This window comes from Pectinophora gossypiella, chromosome 6 (assembly GCF_024362695.1).
Source record: "Pectinophora gossypiella chromosome 6, ilPecGoss1.1, whole genome shotgun sequence".
Lineage (NCBI taxonomy): Eukaryota > Metazoa > Arthropoda > Insecta > Lepidoptera > Gelechiidae > Pectinophora > Pectinophora gossypiella.
Window position 1 is genome coordinate 12,918,130 of NC_065409.1, and position 21,658 is coordinate 12,939,787.

A 21,658-nucleotide genomic window follows, 5' to 3' on the forward strand; every position below is an offset into this window, starting at 1 on the left:
GGTGTAGCATTCTCCATTCTTGTCTATCAAAGGCCAATTCCTTCACCTCCTTATAAGACACGACGTTCTCAACTGATGTCATAATTATCATTTCTATATATTTTTCATATGAAAATAAAGTACTTATTACAATTTGAGTAGGTACCTGAATAATAAATACAGCAGTGTATTTTTTCATTAACGAAAACTTAACAGTAAACAAATCCTTACTACGGCTTTAGGCAAAGTTGCAACACCTCTGGACAAACATAAAAAAACATCCTAAATTCCAGCACAGATGATAAATACACGTGAGTCTGCATCTCATTCCCACATTGTTAGACATCATGAACATCTGCGTGACCCTTATTCTGATTCTCGCTAAATGTACGCTGATCTTTGCAGGTATGTTTTTTGTTCAGTATTATAAGTCTCTATGGGATAGGAAACCAAGGACTTTAGAATTTTTAGTGATAATGATTGCGTTACTAATCAATCAATCATTGTTTCTGCTGTGACATTCACAAAAGATACAAAAACTTTACTCTCAGAGTATTTACATCATGCCAGTGTCCCACAACTTGGATTTTGGTTTTGAATTTGGATTTTTGGTATTAGTGACACTATCATCAGGATATCATCGAGTTGTTGTGTGAGCATGTAAAAACATCTCTTTAGGACACAACAATCTAAAAAAAGTCTAGCATCAGAAGATTCAAACAGGAAACCATCCTCCATCCTGTATCTTTCATCATCTGTGTTAATTTGTTTTGTATGTTGTGTGCAATAAAGTATATTTGATTTGATTTTGATTTGATTTGAAACCATTCTTAAGACATAATTAAAACACATAATGACGGGTTCTTACCGCGTTTAAATGGGGATATGAGACTCCCGATATTTCGACACTGTTGCAAGTGCCATGATCACGGGATGACTGATGAGATTGGAGTGGAGTAGGTAGATCCATAATTTTCTACGGGCAGACATATCTGTCTACCCTCTTTCTTTGCCGCTTGTTTACCCGTTATTATGTGTTTTAATTATGATAATAACCGCGTAAACTTAAAACAATGCATTCTTAAGACGTCTTATTTTTTTTTTGAAGTGACTTATTGAAGATTTGCCGCAGATGGCATTAACTACTTGGCCAAACAAATGGGGAGCGCCGAGAGCTCTCACCCGGAACTCTTAAGAACGCCGAATTCCTGTTCATTTCCTGTTCCTGTAAATAAATGATTGATTGATTGATTGATTGAATGCCAAAACAGTTCTCCTAATTCATCCCTCTCTTCTAGCGTTAACAAATCACTGGGTAGTGCCAGCCGTGCCTGAAGGCAGGATTGTTGGCGGTCATGAAGCAGCTCCCCACAGCCATCCTTACGCTGTCTCCCTCCAACTGAGGTTTCTGTGGGTGCGCGCGCATTTTTGCGGAGGCACTCTTCTCAACCAAAACTGGGTGAGTGGAGTTCTGCTATGAAAATTTAGGTAGGCGCTTGGCTTTTTTACTAATAAATGTATCTCAAGTGTTTAAAATGAGTTTTGCCGTGATATTTGCCGCAGGTTCATATCCAATGTTGCATTTCCAATAATTATTCAAGACATTACCAACACTAGATACATATATAGGTAGGTATACCTACTAAGTATAAGTAACTACGAATGTATGTGTGAAGGGTATCGATAATTGCTAGCTGTGGAGTTTGGAATAAAACAACTGATTGCGATGAGTGAACAGGAAATACTGAAGTAATTTATTGTAAATATATTAACATTGATTGTGATCTCAATAAAGTTCATTGACATGAGCCCACACATACATACGTTACAAACTTTTTTAAATTCTATAATTAATCACTGAAATTTATGATTTATTTACTCATTTAATACACTCATTTTTATAAAAGAACTATGTGGCACTCGGAAGAAATTACAATTCCCAACTCGTGATTAAAATACTTACACCCTTTGACCTTTGGTAATCGGTCACTTTCTTCTCTTGAACAACGTGCTATTATTACACCTAAAATTACACCTAATCATGCATTAAGTACACACTTTAAAACATAGAGGATGCTACACCGACAAAAGCGTGGCTCTTTAATTAGGGATCAGAACACCTTAAAACAAAATTTCATTCCACTAGGTCCTGACAGCCGGCCATTGCATCAAGGAGTCATTCATCATCAGATGGCTGCCGATGGACGTGGTAGCCGGTGCTCATAATGTGGATAAATTCGGTCCTGCAGCTCAGGTCTTGACTGTGTCCCAGCGAATAGCACACCCGCTTTACGATGGGTGAGTATAAAGTATAAGAAACATATGTTTGCCAAGTTTTTAATTTACTTCTTGCAATACAATATGACAAAAATTTCAAAGACGATTGAGACGATTCGCTCAAATACCTTTTATAAAATTTACCCATACTGAACTTACTCAATACTCAAATGCGTACTGTATATTGACAAATGCATTAATAATACCCATACAATGTTGATAATATGTGCAGAGGCCCTGCCAGTATAAGATTAAGTAAAATATTTAACAAAAAATGCAAGAAAGCCAAGTGAGTGACCTTACCCTAACGTCTTACTGTGGCTTGCAAATAAGAATAGATATTATTAATAACAATTTCAGTGGCATTGGACCAAACGACATAGCTATGCTGAAAACTAGTATGCCTTTTCAAATGACAAAGGAAGTTCAGCCTGTGAACCTACCTGTGAACTTCAAGGTCAAACCTGACAACTTAGCCTTGACAGGGTGGGGAGTTCTGAAGACAACCTTCTTCTTCCCAAGTCTACCAGAGAATCTCCAAGAAGTTAATGTTACCTATATCCCTTATGATGGTGAGTATAATGTTAATAAAAGTTGAAGGCTTGATGTTGCTGAAAAGCGTAATTTCTCTTTATTTTTACCTATTCAAAAGTACAGTGAACACCACAGAATAGAGTTACACTGACAAAACTAACGTTTTCAGTCAATTTATTCATTCGTTCCAAAAGGAATAGAAGGACCTAACTCTGAATACAATTTTGCACAGAAAAACACTTCAGAAATGATATTGTATGCTCACTAATCATCCAATATTTATTACAGAATGCTACCAAGCAGTAGAAAAGTTGAGAGAACCCTATGAAAAGAATCCACTGAATAATAAAGCAAACATTTGCACTGGCCCACTGTCGGGGGGAATAGCAGGATGCAATGGCGACTCCGGTGGACCTCTCATACAGTTTGTCAACAGCCAGAAATTCTATGCCAACGACCCGGTACAAGAAAATAACGAGACTATTGACTATGGAGACTATAATCCCAATGAAATCAAAGATGATGATAAAATACCTGTGCTACTTGGAGTAGTGTCTTGGGGAGTATCTCCTTGCGGACAGAAAGGAGCTCCTACAGTTTACACCAAAGTTTCAAATTACTTGGACTTCATCAATCAACACATTAATACGTAAATGATAAGACAATCTAACTTTAGCATTTTATTATTAAATAAGTAAAGATAAATTAATAAATCACAATCATATTTGTTGACTTCGTTGATACCGCGAACACTTTTCACACTTTACTCAATTTTCACACAATATTCAAAAATACCAGTTACGTCTCTAAATATTATGAAAGCGTATAAATACTCTTACATTTTACACTGATCAACAAAGCTACCTTATTTTACAATTGTACAGCTCATGTACCTAACTATTTGAGAATCGGTTATTCCATCTATGTAACAATACTTAGCCTATTCAGTCTGGTAATATTCAGTTGAGGAGTACATCTGGGGGTTTATAGCTCCCACATTTGGGCAATGAGTCGATGACTGCTCTGGGGATGGACTGTGGAACTCTGATGACTATCGCAGTGGGCAGGGAGGAAAGACCACAAGCTCTACACTCCAAAAGCCAACTACCTCCATGGTCTGGTCGTATCCGAACAACTGCATAGCCTTTGTTTGGAACTGTTATCGTGTCTTTGGTCGGTGGATTTTGGAGGTTCCTGGAAGTAAATATTGGTATGTTTAATTGACAGAATAGATTTTGCAAAGTGCGTCGTCTGCATTCAAATATTAATAATTGCTTCAGTCGAAATCAATACGTTTATTATTAAATTACTCAAACTCATTGACAGCATAGTGACTAGGAAACATACCTGATGATCTTTCCTTCTTTATCAAGTGACTGGAATTTTACTTTGGATAAAGGCGCATCATCAGTGTTTTTACCCGTAGCTATTACTTGCATTCCATAGCCGTGAATGTGGAAAGTGTATGACTCATTGCTACCAAAACCTGGAAATAAAAAACACCAACTAAATATCTAAAAGATTCAAACAACGTGCCATCGCGTGCCATTACATCAGGTATCATACATAAATGAAGGATACCTTATAATTTCATGTTTTAGTACATCATAAACAATATTCATACAAATGCTTGCTGGGCCTACACTATCCTATTGCCAGGATGTGTGCGACGTTCAACGAAGTTAATGACAAATTGCCAAACATCGATATTTTTAATGATTCCCCTCGATGCTACAAAAGTAAAGTGCTAAATCACTTTGGTTGTCGCTATAAGCGTTAAATAGTACTTACATTAATATTCTGTTAAAAAATGTGTTAATATATATATATATATAGTTTATAATTTATATAGTTTAGTATTGATATAGTTTGTTTGTTTTCATTTACGGTGAATGCTGTGTACTTGGCATGCATGTAATTGGCAAGCATATATACCAAGTATTTCTTTCTATTTATAATGTTGTCTGTAAAAGTTTAATATGTATTGCTGTATGTGTACCTAAATAAATAAAATAAAATAAAAAATGCTTTGAAAAAATCAACTTCAAGCTCGAGGATGTAATGTAGGTATCTTGACAAATTTTACAATGCTTCCCAATACACATATAATCTCACCTTCATTAACCAATGCAAGTTCAATGAGTTCTCCCTCCTGTGCGTTCAACACTTGCAAGCACTGAAGATCGTTTACTAGTTGCTCCTCTCCAACCAAGCATGAAGGCTCCCGTTTGTCTTTGGGCTTCAGCAGAATAGGAGCACTCGGGTAGAGAAAACTCTTGTTGTTGATTTGAACGACGCCAGAGTCACGAAGAGCTGTAAGAAGTAAATAGTATATTATATATTAAGAGAAATGAAATAAGCAAAGAAAATTATGGTTAAATTAAAAAACAATTTTAGTTTTTATTTAGCAAACATTTGTGGAGTAGTGAGAAACCCACACTCCACACTCTATTGCCAGCAATCAATGTATTTTAATTCATTTTTCTCTGAACTCTATTTGTTTAGATACAATCGATGTAATTGTTGGATTTGATTAGCAAGACTTGTAATCGCACTTATTATTTTTGCAAGTTTATCAGTCTGTAACTTTGGATTTTTTAGCTTTCCCAGTGCTCATCTAAAATCTGCTGCTAAAGTCAACAAAAATGTAACAACTAGAAAGTGTCACAATGTTATTGTCATTATTCGACTAAAAGTAGATGTTAACTGTGCTAATGTTTTACAGTCTATACCCATAGACGATACTGGACTAACAACGGATTATATAACCGAAAATGAGGAACAAAAACATGACCACGCTTTGCAAAGTCATTATTATCAATGAGTTGTACGTGTCGTGACTCTACATTCGACAACAATTTCTTGCTTTTGTAAAGTTGTAACCATCCATTCATTTGTAATGTCGACAATAAAGAGCCACAAGCATAATGAAGAAGGTACGTAAAAACTACAGGCATTACATGTTATGTAGCATTGTAATTTATTTCGTGAAATGTGTAAGTACGTGGTAGAGTCGGAAGAGGAACGCCTATGCCTACATACTGGGATAAATTTGCCATAATATCGCATGCCTGAGACTACTACTACACAACACTAAAAATACCGTTTATAACCAATGCGGGAAAAACATCAATGGGTGGAAGTGCCACGATTTCGACGTCCTTAATGTCTTTACTGTTAAGATTTTGAATAAATGAAACCTTTGATGATTATGTTCATGCTTCACTAACAAAACTGCTAACTATAAGGCAATTAAAGGCGAAAAATTGTAGATACCTTGCCTCTATAGTGGTGTAACACCACAAACTCGTGTGCCGCCTTACCACATAAGTGCAAGCGAGATAGATCGTCCTCGCGCATTTAAATAGAATATGATAGAAATAGTTTATTATAAAAGGACACCACACACATTTCAAATTTTCACGAAACAATTACAAGAAAGCAAAACGGATGATCGAAATGATCATAAGGTGGTGCTGGACGTCCTGAGGTAAAAGGGCCTCAGCATAAGTCGCGGCGTGAACCTCGATGCTGGTATCATGTGGACCTTGATGGGTACACATTTCCCGGTACTTTTTACCGACTTACGGCCAAACCTACTTAAAGACCCAGTGCAAAGGGGGTGAGGTAAATCTAGCTGGGTGCCCGATACGATTTTTTTCTATGGAAATTTATTCTATGGTAACACTTAAGAATTACTCACACAAAGAAGCCGGGAAGAAAGGCTTTGTAGGCAGAGCGTCACTGATGTACCGGAAATCGTTGTCACTGTCCTTAATCTGGATGATATTCTTATCAATGCCCAAATAGACAGACTTCACTTCAGGGACGTGGGTTACATCTTGTAATGACTTCAGGGTTTGACCAGATACAGCTGCTGCATTGTCTGTTGGAAGATCTGAATGTTTCTGAAATGCCAAAAAGGAAATTATTGCCTTATTTGTCTTAGATACAAACGCCGTCTTTTTCTTGTCTTGTCTCCAGTAATTTATTGGCTATCAGCTCATGCGAGTGACAACACAAATGTACAATACAAATGCTGTACCTATGCTAAATAAGTAAATCCCGTTCATGGCACCTTCTTATTTTACATCTAATTTAAAAGAATCTTGCTTAGATTTAACTACTTGTCAAAATATGCTACTACATTTTGTAACATAATATGTTCCAATGCTGAAGTTAGATGCAATGTTTTCACGATTTCGCTATTTTTATCCGTGTGATTTTTGTTTCGGTTAAAACGACAAAATCTTCCATAAAGAGGGATTTTAAACTGTTTAAACCGTCCCATGGCATCAAATCAAAACGGTTATATATCAAATCAGTGTTAAAAGTGAACAATAATAATCACTGTACTACCTGTCCATCCAACATGGCAGTGTAGTTGAAGCCAGAGTAGAGGAACATGGCGGCAGCGCTGACACCTGCGCACGCGGCGCTCCCCTGCGCGCGCACCCAGTAGCCCCCGCTCTCTTCCGCAGCGCGCACCACCACGTCCATACGTTCTCCTGGTGAATAATAAATCAGAAATAATTGGAAGTTAATATTGCATTAAAATTATAAATATATACATTTGTTAATCTAACATCCCGTAAATGCCCGTAAAAAGTTACCATGGTGTATCAGGGAATACCCTTAAAATGTCAAAAATGGTTAAAAAAATTAAACGAGTTTAGTCGTTGTAGTGCTTTGTATTGTACATACTAAAAGTCAATGCACTCATAACCGGAAAAGCGGGACAAGTAGAACGACCGCGGTTTTTTTTTTTGCGGTTTTACACAAAAAATCACGCAAAAGTGTGCAGCAAACACAACCTACATATTTGCTTTTAACCGCAAAAGCAGAGGATAAAGTTTTGGAATACACACTAGCAGTCGGGAGACTCGCGCTTATATGAGACCAGAGTGGCGCCTCGATTTGTCTGCTGGAGTGTCAAAACATGACGAAGCCTGGCTGGTCAAGTTGAAGCAAAAAAGGCTTCGCTTTCACACCACTGTTCCTCCCCCGACTCACGTTTTATTTTTGTGAAATGTGGTAAAAGATGCCGTGCTGCTATTGGTTTAATAAGTCACAAGAGATCCAACGGCTAAACGTGACAGCTACGCAACATGACGTTGTGGCCAATGATAATGAATAATGTCATATACGTACTTATGCTATTAAAGGTGACCGACCCTGTAACCTTTAATAATTGTACAAGTTTCATAGGTCCCGGATATTTAAAAACAACCAGTAAATAATACAAAGTGAAAACATAAAATGTCGTCCGTTCACCGGTTTATTTAACTTACTGTACTGTGTAGGTCACACTATATTCTTTTTTACGCCGGCAATACCAAAATTGTGTAGTATAAATTATACAACTTAACATAGTCGTAAATGTTTATATAGTCATTTGCCCTAATCAGTTAAGAGCGTAAAAAGAAAAGTAAATAAAAAAACTAGAACCTCATAGAAAGTGAAATGAAAACAAACTAATGCAAACCGGTTCTCTGACCTTAAACTCCGCGACGGACATTCTATATCCATTTGCGTTCACGCTACGATTTACGTAAGTACTTACATGCGTAACAATAACAAATACTTACTGTTATATACATTGCTCGCCTGATAATGACTTTGACTTTTAATATTTGATTTTAATGTTAGTAAAGTGTTTTAATTTACAAAAAGTTCCAACTTACTTTTGCGATTTACAAAAAAGACAAACAACTGATACGGCGATCATAAAATCAAATGATATAGTATATCAGAAGTAATGTCACTTACCCGATTCCGTAGTACACCACTCCATTGTATTACTGATTTACAAAAAATCGTAATCAAAACCTATTCTAAAACACACTGATAAATGGTCACAAACTGAGCAAATCGTGGCGACGTGCGCTCGCGCCGCGTATCGGTTGAAAACTGTCTTGTCGTTGACCTTTGGTTATCTGTCACTAATTCACTATTCATTTTATATTTACTTTAGTAGGTACACACTGGTACTGATTCCAACAGACACCTCCTAATTTTATTTTTAGTTTAAGTTATACTAGTTAAGTGTTTTTTATCCACTGAATAGGAAAGAAACTGATAATTGGCTGCTGTTAATTTAAAAGAACTTAAATGAATGGATTCATTAATATCCCGGATGAATCGAACAGGTATCTTGCTAGTGTAAGACGCAATCGACGCGTGCTATCAAATTAATTTTATTATCTCATGTTATTAGGTATAACATACGTCACGTGATCTATACCTAAACGTGAAAAAAATTGAAAGGATTGTTTACGATTTCCGCCTAAAATTGTCGTGTGTTCCACATATTTTTTACATTATGTTCAATCAAAGTCTTCCTGAATGCTGATAAGTGCTACGTTATTACATAATTATACTCGTAAAATTTCTCCCTTTCTATTAAATTACTAGTACCTACCTTGATGACAGTCAAATGAAGAGGGTAACTTGGGTATCAACATGGACAGTACGGTTTCATTTAATTTGCACATTGAAAATATTATAAGCTTAGGTTTCATGTATAGAATAACCAATTAAAAGAATTTTAACCATAGTTGGGATGTAAGGGGCTCCAAACGACACCTTTCGGAGCCCAAGCCAACCTCGCCTGCACGCGGTACATCCTGCTATTCAACGAAAGAGGCTCTGGCGACCCACCAACACGCACTGGACCAGCGCGGTGGGCTTATGGTCCAAACCCCCCCCAATATGACCTCAACACATAAAAAACGGCCCCCAGTCCCCGGCAGCCCCGTTGTCCATGGCTACGGTAGCGGTTACGGTAACGGCGGGGCAGGGGGTGCGAAGAATCTCCGGGCTGGATTCGGCTACCACCAACGACGACTGTACCTGGCAACATACAACACGTGCACACTGAGGACCGACGAGAAGCTTACCGAGTTGGAAGAATCTATCAGCAGGTTACACTGGGATGTCATCGGGTTGTCTGAAGTCCGAAGAAAGGGCGAGGACACGATAACTCTGGGCTCCGGTAACTTGCTGTACTTCCGGGAGGGCGAACAACTGTCCATGGGTGGTGTCGGGTTTATCGTCCACAAGTCCCTAGTCAACAACGTGTTGACCATCGGTAGTGTTTCGAGCAGGGTAGCGTACCTGGTACTCAGAATATCATCGCGATATTCGCTGACTGTCATCCAGGTATACGCTCCGACCTCGGGACACCATGATGACGAAGTGGAGACTATGTATGAGGAGATTTCTAAAGCCATGCATAGCCATAAAAGCCACTACACGATTGTGATGGGGGACTTTAATGCACAGTTGGGGAAACGTTGCGGTAACGAGCTGAGAGTGGGGCAATTTGGATTTGGGGTCCGGAACACCAGAGGCGGGATGCTTGCGGACTTTATGGAGAAGGAGAACCTCTATATGATGAACTCCTTCTTCAGGAAGCCCGCGACCCGCAAATGGACCTGGATAAGTCCCAATGGCAGGTATAAAAATGAGATCGATTTTATCATGTCGACGAAAAAGCACATATTCAATGATGTCTCTGTGATCAATGCCGTTAAGACGGGAAGCGATCACCGCATGGTAAGAGGCACATTGAATATCAATATCAAGCTAGAAAGATCGCGACTGATAAAATCCACGCTCCGACCGGCGCCAGCCCAGATCCAAAACCCCGAGCGCTTTCAGCTCGAGCTTCAAAACCGCTTCGAGTACCTTGAGAACTGCGCAGACGTGGACGATATAAACGACCTGATGGTGGATGCTGTCCGTACGGTAGGTTCTAAACACTTTAGAACCCGCCGTACCAAAACGCAGAAACTCTCCGCACACACACTCGAACTCATGGATAAGAGACACGAAATGAGGCTGCAGGACTCAGCGGATGTCGTACGTTATAGACAACTTAATAGACAGATCTCGAAGTCTTTGACGAGCGACCTTCGCCAATTTAATACTAAACGTATTAAAGAGGCTATTGAGCGGAACAAGGGCTCCAAGGTGTTCGCAAAAGATCTGTCTATTGGGCAAAGTCAACTAGCGAGACTGAAAACTGAGGACGGCAGAATCATTTCGTCGACTCCCGAAATCCTGAGAGAGATTGAGAGTTTCTATAGACAGCTATATTCCACGAAAACATCAGGCGAAAGCATGGCTCGAGACCCTCGAGCCAAGCTTACCCGACACTACACTGAAGATATCCCGGACGTCAGCCTGTACGAGATTAGGATGGCCCTCAAACAACTCAAAAACAACAAAGCGGCAGGAGATGACGGAATCACAGCAGAACTTCTGAGAGCGGGCGGAACGCCAATACTTAAAGTCCTCCAGAGGCTCTTCAATTCCGTCATATTTCAGGGCAAAACGCCGAGGGCATGGAGCGGAAGCGAGGTGATCTTGTTCTTCAAGAAAGGGGATAAAGCCCTACTGAAGAACTACAGACCTATCTCGCTTCTGAGCCATGTCTACAAGTTGTTTTCGAGGGTCATTACGAATCGTCTCGCTTGCAGGTTTGACGACTTCCAGCCTCCCGAACAAGCCGGTTTCCGAAAAGGCTTTAGCACCATAGACCACATCCATACGCTGCGGCAGGTTATACAGAAGACCGAAGAGTATAATTTGCCACTTTGCTTGGCGTTTGTGGACTATGAGAAAGCCTTTGATTCGATCGAGACCTGGGCTGTGTTGCAGTCTCTTCAGAGGTGCCAAGTGGACCATAGGTACATCGAAGTGCTAAGGGACCTCTACCAAAATGCCACTATGTCAGTTCGAGTACAGAACCAGAGCTCTAATCCGATCCAACTGCAGCGAGGAGTGAGACAGGGAGATGTCATCTCTCCGAAACTGTTCACTGCTGCATTGGAGGATATTTTTAAGCTTCTGGACTGGAAAGGATTTGGCATCAACATCAACGGCGAGTACCTGACGCACCTTCGATTTGCCGATGATATAGTCCTAATGGCTGAGACCCTGGAAGACCTGAACACCATGCTCGAGCATCTCAGTAACGCATCCCAACGAGTGGGTCTTAGCATGAACATGGCAAAGACAAAAATTATGTCCAACGACCATGTCGCACCCACTCCAGTTCAGGTTGGGAACGTTACACTCGAAGTTGTAGACCAGTACATTTACCTAGGACAAATAATCCAGTTAGGTAAGTCCAACTTCGAGAAAGAGATCTCTCGTCGGATCCAACTCGGATGGGCAGCGTTCGGGAAGCTGCGGAATATCTTCTCGTCCAGAATACCTCAGTGTCTCAAGACGAAAGTCTTTGACCAGTGCGTGTTGCCAGTGATGACCTACGGCAGTGAGACGTGGCCGCTTACTATGGGTCTCGTGAGGAGGCTTGGTGTCGCTCAGCGGGCAATGGAGAGAGCTATGCTCGGTATTTCCCTGCTGGATCGAATCAGAAATGAGGAGATCCGCAGGAGAACTAAAGTCACCGACATAGCTCGGAGAATTGCAAAGCTGAAGTGGCAGTGGGCAGGACACATAGCGAGGAGAACCGATGGCCGATGGGGCGGAAAGGTTCTGGAGTGGCGACCACGTGTCGGACGACGCTCAGTGGGTAGGCCCGCTACAAGGTGGACCGACGATCTGGTGAAGGTCGCGGGAAGCCGCTGGATGCGGGCAGCGCAGGACCGATCGTCGTGGAGATCCTTGGGGGAGGCCTATGCCCAGCAGTGGGCGTCATACGGCTGATGATGATGAATGTTAGTAACTAATCAGTAACTTGACGGTAGCAAAACCTACTAAAGCGACTTTTATTACTAATATTAAAAAGAACGATTGATTCAGTATTTCAATATAGATTAAGTTTCATAATAACTTCGCTGTACAGTACAAGTTAAATCTGTCAAAAACAAAGACAGTGCTGTGTCGTTCATTAGCATAGTGGTTTATCACTCGAGATTCATCCAATCGCTTCAGTTATATATTTAACACTAACCAGTCCTAATTAGGACTTTGAACATCTTATAAAGACAGACTAAAAACCTATATAAACTAAACAGAAGAATAAAAATTACATATGCATCGATTCGATAAACATTTTGATATCAGTTACAAGAAAAGGATAAAAGCCAATAGAATAAATCTGGAAGGGATAATAAATGACAACAATCAGATTAATTTGGCGTCACAAATAACATAAGAAGACTCATTATTTACTTAACCTTTCTTGTCTTTTAAATCTTTTAGGTAGGTAAGTGCCTACCTACTTTAAAAATAGCACTTTCTCCCAAATTAATTATCGTTAATCATGGTTGTAAATGAAAACCATCCGTCACCTTCCTATCATTTACCACAGACTTCCGCATTTATAATACAAGTATGGATTACCTATTTAATCAGGCAATGTAGAAAAATATGTTTATGCGTAAACCGACGTGAGAATTGGCCTTCAAAGAAATTATTACACCTTTCTCCTCTCACTACGCGAGTAGGTACCAGCGAAAACGAAACTTGCCATTGGTTGTAATTGTAAGTACTTTTTTACCTGCTTGCTTACCGAGGCGATTTATTAATTAGTTACTTATTGGTTAAGAAAAGATCGGCAAGGAGAACAGAAAGAGATGCATTTGCCCTGCAGTGGTACACTGACGACTACTACGTAGGTATAATATTAATAGGTATCTTATTTGTTAATTTATGGCATTAACTACTTGGCCGAATAAACGGGGAGCGCCGACGACGCTCACCCGGTCACCAGTGCCCTATTTATCAAAACTTACAAGCCCTGTATTACAAGAAATTTTCTTGTAAAAATATTCATTATCACAAGTGTGTGTTTATCAAAATTTGGCGGCGAGGGGGTGCTGCCGCCAAAGGATGTGTACAGGGTACCGATCTGAGCATAGTACCCCGCTAGCCACATGATGATAGAGTGACTAGTGATCGTGGATCCTTTAGCGGTAGCACACCCTCGCCGCGAAACAAAACTAGACATGTAAATTACATGTTACAAGTGTCATTATTATTATTTCACAAGTATATTTATTTAATCCCTGTATTTTTTGATAAACGTAATTTACACGTACTTCTAAGTTGTAGCTTGTGAACGTGTAGACTTGTAAGTTTTGATAAACACGGCACACGTCTCACAAGTCTCTTCCGGAATAGATAGGGACAAAATCATTTTAAAAAATAGATAAAAGCTTATAAAAATAGGCTTTTTTCTTGATATTCACGATTATGTCTATCGCCCTACTCCAATTCAAGTATGAGCCGAAAAAACAAGTCTTTTACCGGATTTTTTTTACCGGATATCCTCTAAAAGATTTCTACATTCACCACCACAAAATACAATGAAAGTGTTTTTATCGTCCAATCAAGTTTAATGGCAGTAGCTATCGCATAGACAATAAAGCCGCTCACTCATTGTTGCGCACGCACGTGTTACCTAAATACACACTAGATCATTAAGTGTTTCTTTCTATATTTTCTGCATAACAGTTAAGATGACTCACTTCTTTGGGATTAAAAACCTTCTTATTACAGTAAGTTTGTCCAAAAACATCCTTCTTCTTTTTATCGTGTGGGTTGTGAGGTGGAATACCAACCTCATCAACCCTGGTGTCAGGGTTATTACTGACCCACCAAAGGCCCCTGACTTAGCTAATGTAACGACTACACACTAACATCAGTAGTAGTAACCGGGACCAACGGCTTAACGTGCCTATAACGGCCTAGCCAAACAAAGAATAAGTCTCACATTGTGATTTTAAACAGTGCCCACATGGGGAACCGAACCCGGGTCTCCAGAATATTATTATAATAAAAAGAATCAATTGTTTCAAGAAACAGTGTGACAATAATGAATTAAAGGCTGGTAATCTGTGATATATTTTCAATAATATCTATCGCCGATAGGAAACCTTTTTGTTAGGTTTTACTTTTTACTTGTTTTTCTATTCTTTTTTAAAAATTTAAATTTGGATGTTACTTTGTTTTTACGTTTTGACATTACAGTATTCTCAAAAACTCAAACCGAATGGTTTTATTTTCCACAACATCCATCTTAGGATTACATTAGCCAGTACCGGCTGCAAATTGTCTTTTAACAACTTATGGTTCTACGGTTCTACTCTACCCAATGGGAACTGAGGGCGTAACTGTAAATGTGATACGAATGTGTAGCGTGGTCGTGTGTCGCAATGGACGATCGGCTTTACAATTACTTACACCATACTTTCTCTATGGAAACAGGTTGATCTAATGCTAGAGGTGATACCATACACTGTTATTTTCACCTTTCTAAAAGGGCGTTATTAAAGTTATCCAACCGATGTTCATGTCGTGATAAGCAAACTTTTAGGACAGATTGGCATACGACCACGACTATCTTCTAAACATCACTATTCGGAAGAATTTAGGAGAAATATACCTATTTCCTTGTCTCATACCTTTTAGAGCGTTATTTTTCCATAGTTGGGTTTTCGTTTTTAAACTTTTATTTTATTTATATTATTTTAGGGTCTTATAAATTGAGATAACGTGCTACCGATATTTATGCGAGGTTTAGAGATAAAACCTATACTTACCGAACATATCTGAGCAGTCATTTTAACAATTCAACGTAATTATCGAGTAAATACAAGAAAACCCCCAAATAAAAGCTAGTAATACGTACATACTCGAAATGTGCAAATAAAGCCCTTTCATTTGATACCAACACACTACCATTAGAAAAATTTTTTTTTTTCGTCCTTAATGTCCTCTAGAGGGCGCCACTTCGAACTTAGCGTGACTTCACATAGCCTATAACCACTGGACAATCAAGACGCTTCTACTGACACCTCATTCGTTAAATTCTTACAGGTGGTTTAGAAGTTAGGTTGGAACAGACATACATAGCGGTCAAACACATAACCCTCATTTTTGCTTCGCCGAAGTCGGGTAAAAAGGAACTCGGGTCCACACAATAGACGTTGTAGTATTGTGTGGACCCCTTTTCTCGACTACATCTCTAGATTAACCAAAAAGTAAGCAGCGAGTCATGAGTATATATAGTTGTAATGAGTTACATAATGTTCATTTAGATTCTGCCTTTCAGGAAATTATGTTAGGTCTTCCGAAGATGATATTATGATCGATTATAAGATAATTACAGCGCTAGTTATAACGTTATAACCGTCTTGCATGGAAGCAGTCATATTGCATATATGCATCTCGAAAGTTATTTCCTGGGATAAAATGCGATAATTTATTAAACATCTTATTAATTTGATCTCTGTGAGGTGTGGGTACTTAGTTCATCTTGCGATGGATGTACCTCTGACTACCCCTCTGACTATATTATGTTATTTAGTGATAGTCATTTCGTCAGTGTTATTTTTTTTATATTTTTGTACATACCTGGATACAATAACACCTTTTTAGCAGACGTCGGTTTCACAGCTCTCCCGTCTGTGGCTATGACGGTCATCTCATGGTTATCAATGGAAATGGTGATAGGACATTCAATAGCGACAGCATTGATCAATCTCAACCTGTACGAGTAGCCTGGCATCATGAACAACCTGGAAAGAACAAAATTCAGGTTTCTATAAGCCGTTTGCAACAACACTTACGCTTGAAAAACTAGAGCATCACATTGACTAGTATTTATGCGAATAACTCCGTATTAAAATATATCCATATTTTTTCGTCATTTAAAATTAAGAACACACTTTGACATCAAACAAAAATTTGGACCCGACTGAACCGGTGTAGGAGCAACCACGGAAAGTCGAACCATGACCTGCATAAATGGGGCTTAAAGGAGTCGCCATACTGTGAATGTGGTCACCCGGATCACACCTGTTCCCAGGTGGCATAGCCGAGCTGAATCGTGAGGCGGATGCAGCAGAGACTTGGTTGAGGGAGTTTAAGTTAGATTATGATCCACGCAGGATATTTTTTTTGCCATACGCAATTATAATAAGAACACACTTATCTTCAAATACATATCTACCAACATTGCAATAACACAAAGCAGAACATTTTATCATACAGATTGGGGAAGGCAGAGACGGAGTTTCGGAGTTAAACTGAAGAATACGGAGGCTTCACAAGTTTCACCGGAATTCGGACCAACACAGGTTGAGACCATGGAATGATACAGATACAGAGAAAAATGCGATGGCACGCAGTTACATAGCTGCCCGCGGCTTCGGTGACTCGAGGAGGTCTCATGTAGCTTATTTTTATGTTGTCGTCTTTCGAATCTGTTACTAATACTAGGTTAAGCTTTCTATTACTAACATAATATGGACTAGTTTACGAAATAAATATTTAGATTTGTATTTGAAAAATATATATTTTGACCACATACTTACGTCAAGTAAAAGTAAAAAGATGATCATACACTTGCCTTTCTAAACAGCTGATATACTCTCATAATGGCTAACAACCTATTAATCATTATATCTCTTGGAGAAATCGCTAATAAACGTAAATTTTACACGTAATACTAGATTATTTTAATTGCAACTTATCTAGCTAAGTATCTGTTTTTGAAGACATTTCTAATTTTAGGTTTTTATTTTATTTTATTAATTCAAAATTCAAATATACAATTACATGAAATTCATACATTAAACCCTTAAATGGTTTCAACTGTGTCAAGCTCACGTCTGGCAATAATGGTCTTAAATAACACTTGGCTAATTTTCAAAAACTGATAGTGGGTAATCTAATGGAGTTCTAATAACAATTTAACGTTTAATATAAAGGTACCTTATCAAGAAATATCTATACAATGATCTCACGATCCGAAGGTCCCGTGGTCTTCTATGTTTTGGAAATTCTATGTTTCATGATATCAACAACATTGCAAAATTCAAAAATCTCAATAAAAAATCAACTCAAATACTTACTTGAAATTGTCTTCTCCATTTATAACTAGAGCATTCGGCTGCACCCTGCCCAGGTCCTCCAAATTAGCAGTGAGGAGTTGAGGAAATTTCGCAGCTACCATTACAGTGTGTTCCTTGCTTCTGTCGTAATCATACAACGACGAATGAGGCTCTAAAGGTTGAGGCTGGTTGACGATCAGAGCTCCGTATACGCCGTCGCTTTGGTGGGAAACTGAAAATTTACCAAGGTTAATCACCTCCTTGAACAACGAGATAGCTGGAATTATATATTTGCTGAGATGTGTTACCGTTAATATCCGAAATAAGTAGACTTTTACTTCATTTGGTAAATCTTGGAATTACCGGTGACATACTTCGGGCTTCTATAGATTAAGAGCCACCCGCGTTCATCGTCGAATGCCACCAAGCATATCGAACTCCTCATTGAGGAACGAGTGTCAAAACTTAAATGATGAAGACTCTATTAAATACTTAATTTAATATAAAAACTCAGTAAATACATAGAAAATCAAGACAATCTATTTGAGTGTTACGTAAAATACTTTGTTTACATACGTCTTTAACTTTATTGGCCAGTACACTCAACAAGAAACTGGTTTTAGCAAAATCGTGACACATCGACTTGGAACCCCTCGTGTTACGTGTTAAAGGAAGCCAAGTAACACGGACGCCTTGTCGTGTTTCATGTATGAAGAAAAACATCATGACATAACCTCCGCACCAGAAAAGATTCCAAAAAACGTCAAGAGCTGCGAAACAACTTAGCACTGTTCGAAAGATTATAATCAGTAGCCTATCATCAGTAATAGAGAAACTTTAATCATAACACAAATTTTTTCTCACTAAATTTAAATAATAAGACTAGAAATTGATCTTTTTCTTATCGTGTGGGTTATGAGATGGATTACCAACCCCATCAACCCTGGTGTCAGGGTTATTATTGAGCCGCCTTTGACCGCTGACATGGCTCATGTAACGACTACATACTTACATCAGTAAAACTAAACTTTGATGGGAGAGGAAGATGCGAAATTGGTGTGTCAGGATCCTAGAATGTAAGTTAAAGTCTCTACCTACGACAATGTGTTTAATCATAACAGAATTTTCTGCTATTATAATTATCAAGCACGAGGAGCTCGGTGGCGCAGCGGTTAACGCGCTCAGTCTGCGATTGTTGATGTAAAGCAACTTTCGCAAAGGCCGGTCATGGGATTGGTGATCACAAAAAAAAAGTTTTCATCTCGAGCTCCTCCGTGCTTCGGAAGGCACGTTAAGCCGTTGGTCCCGGCTGCATTAGCAGTCGTTAATAACCATCAATCCGCACTGGGCCCGCGTGATGGTTTAAGGCCCGATCTCTCTATCCATCCATAGGGAAGGCCCGTGCCCCAACAGTGGGGACGTTAATGGGCTGATGATGATGATGATATCAAGCACAGATAGATAAACAACATGAAGACAGGATGAAATAAACGTGGAAGTATACTAACTTACATCCCTACTACTATTTATAAGGTGAAAATGGAACACCGAACTATTTCAAATGCAACCACATCAAAGCATCTAAATGATGATGACAAAATATCCCTTACAACATTTAGTACGTGAGGATTATTTCTTAAGTTGCTGACAACTGTTTAAGATTTTGCGTAAACGCAATTACGTTCCATCAGAACTGCAAGTCTGCAACCTTGACAGGTAGAACAGTGTCTAAACATTTGTGCAACCAGGGTCAACCAACTCCTATATAGCAATAATAAGAGCAATCATGTGGCGGAAATATAGAACAACCATGGATATATTGAACCCTCAGAACAGACTTTCTAATATTTGTGATTGAACCTTATGGCGACTGATGATCAGTTCATCGCCCATTAATACTTTCTCATATTACAGTAATTTTTGACGTGACTTATAGCAGATTTGCTACAAATGGTGCTAAGGGCTGTCAGCCAACATATTACAGCACCAGGCACCTATGAATATGTCTTAGTAAAGTTTTTCGACATCCTTTATAAGTAGACAAATAAACACGTGGCTATTTAAGTTCCAGTGGAACGTGAAGAAATACTTAATTGAGAATTTGCGAGGTATTGAACTAGACCTAAAAAAGTTACTGAATCCGCGTGTAGTCCATATTTGTGTACTCAATATGCTATATCGATGTGAACATAGGAACCTTAGTATTAGACCTCCAAGCCATAGTCAAATCCGTTTATTTACAATATTCTAAATAAAATGGGTTGTCTATTAGAAATATTAACATTAAGTTTAAGAAGAAGTACTCTTTTGGCGTCAACTGCTGCTCAACTCACACTGAAGGTGACTCCTAAAAATTCTTACGCTACCACTCTAACCCATCTATCAGGTGTCACCTACGTCTTCACTTTACTCCACTCTCACCTCCGGGAGTAGTGGCGATTAGGATAGATCTACCTCAAATATTACGGTGTACGTTGGCTATTTAGTAACTTTTAATAATATTATTAATGTGTTGATAAACATACCTGAATCAGAATGGTAGAAGAAAGTTCCGGGCGACGTCGCTATGAAAGCATACTTGTACGTCGATCCGTAAGTTATAGGACACTGCGTCACCATGGGAACCCCATCCATGTACGGCGTTCCTTTCTGCTCCACCCCATGCCAATGTATAGCGAGATCCTGGTCTGGCACTTTGTTCTGGACTTCAACAACTATGACGTCATTCATGCAGACATTAATGGGAGGTCCGGGAGTCATCCCGTTGATAGTAAGAGCTGGTTTCCCGTCTTCAAGGATCGAAGGTTCTATCTTGAACTGGTAGTGGCATCTCCGTGGCTTCACGTTGAATTTGCAAGGTCTGTAGCATGATTGGTCTGGAAAATTATAAGGAGTTAACAAAAGACTAAATAAACTACCTAATATTATCAAGGGTCTGATTCACGACCACTGATGAGCATCTAATAGCCTATCTAGAACATTCTGGAAAATAATAACACTCTTCTTCTTTTGTATCAACAGCAAATCTTATCTGGTACATTTTATTTAGCAAGTTGTGAAACAGACTCTAATCTCATTAGGAAAAAACAAAAGCTGTCTTGAGCTTTTAAAATAAGTACGTAAACCTCAGAAAGTAATTAGGTACTTTTCATACATCCAGGGCACTCTTTCGCTAAAGTGTTTTCAATAAACGAATTTTTTAAAACTAAAACCTACTAACCTGAATTTCTCGTAGTATCTTCTAGAAGTATATTGGTTCTGGCCGGCGAAAAGCTATCGAGAGACGCTTTGCCATTGTTACTTATGTTTGCGATGATAATCATACAACATACTATTAACTTCATTTTCACTTTTACAGTAAGTATTTAGTTCTTCAAACTTAAATTAACGGCTGTTTCATGCTAAATAGGAACTGGTACAATCACTTTTTAAATAATTTAATTCCCGAGATTTATATCTCGTTTAAAACGCACGAGATTCACGATATTTCTGAAGCAACGCGAAACGTGCTCGCGCGCATCGACGATCGGAGTTAAACTGCCGAATGCGGAGGCTTCACAAGTTTCACCGGAATTCGGACCAACACACTTGAAGTCGGTGTAAAAAGCAGATAGCATTCCACTCACAAACATATTCTTAAGTGAAGATGAATTGAGACATTATAAAATGTGAAAATAATTTAAGTAAGTAAAATTAAATGGGTTTTACAAAAATAAATAAATATAACTTCATAGTAAACTATGGTAATGAAGAAATCTGTCAGTGTCAATTTATAAGTTGGTGTAATTTTAAAACTAATCTATGGCCTAACATAATGCAAATAAAAAGCTCGGTGAAGCGAAATTATTTTAGTTCATCCCGCGTTGATTACTTTTCACTATGTAGAGCTTCTGAAGGGCTGGTGTGTGGTTGGAGAAACCAGATGAATGAAACCACGATTTGTTGGTAGCACTTTCACTTATTTTTATTTATAAAATTTAAAATACACCGCAGATGACGTTGGTAATGAATATGGCAAATTCAAGCGGAGCTGAGGTCCGTGTTGCTCTATGTGG

General features: G+C 38.8%; 2 protein-coding genes across 2 annotated transcripts; one reads left to right on the forward strand and one right to left on the reverse strand.

Annotated features, from left to right (window-relative positions):
* Nucleotides 1-326: 326 nt before the first annotated feature.
* On the forward strand, nt 327-3,443 carry LOC126367658 (trypsin-like). The gene is made up of 6 exons (XM_050011286.1): nt 327-384; nt 1,278-1,438; nt 2,126-2,277; nt 2,617-2,828; nt 3,079-3,218; nt 3,324-3,443. Exons 1-6 carry the CDS (start codon nt 327-329, stop codon nt 3,441-3,443), a joined length of 843 nt encoding a protein of 280 aa, XP_049867243.1.
* A 12-nt stretch (nt 3,444-3,455) lies between these two features.
* On the reverse strand, nt 3,456-21,114 carry LOC126367776 (uncharacterized). Its single transcript, XM_050011504.1, has 9 exons — nt 20,824-21,114; nt 20,129-20,479; nt 17,625-17,835; nt 16,123-16,286; nt 7,150-7,298; nt 6,494-6,698; nt 4,906-5,103; nt 4,138-4,276; nt 3,456-3,984 (listed from the first exon to the last, which is right to left on the reverse strand). Exons 1-9 carry the CDS (start codon nt 20,945-20,947, stop codon nt 3,750-3,752), a joined length of 1,776 nt encoding a protein of 591 aa, XP_049867461.1. The 5' UTR covers nt 20,948-21,114; the 3' UTR covers nt 3,456-3,749.
* Between the last annotated feature and the right edge of the window lie 544 nt (nt 21,115-21,658).

Bases quoted from the DNA above. Each gene is read 5' to 3' on its own strand.
- LOC126367658 (XM_050011286.1), top strand. From the start codon at position 327: ATGAACATCTGCGTGACCCTTATTCTGATTCTCGCTAAATGTACGCTG. The intron at 385-1,277 runs GTATGTTTTTTG...CCTCTCTTCTAG, and splicing joins ATGTACGCTGATCTTTGCAG to CGTTAACAAATCACTGGGTA. The intron at 1,439-2,125 runs GTGAGTGGAGTT...TCATTCCACTAG, and splicing joins CTCTTCTCAACCAAAACTGG to GTCCTGACAGCCGGCCATTG.
- LOC126367776 (XM_050011504.1), bottom strand. From the start codon at position 20,947: ATGAAGTTAATAGTATGTTGTATGATTATCATCGCAAACATAAGTAAC. The intron at 20,480-20,823 runs GTTAGTAGGTTT...ATAATTTTCCAG, and splicing joins AGATACTACGAGAAATTCAG to ACCAATCATGCTACAGACCT. The intron at 5,104-6,493 runs GTGAGTAATTCT...TACTTCTTACAG, and splicing joins TTTCTTCCCGGCTTCTTTGT to CTCTTCGTGACTCTGGCGTC.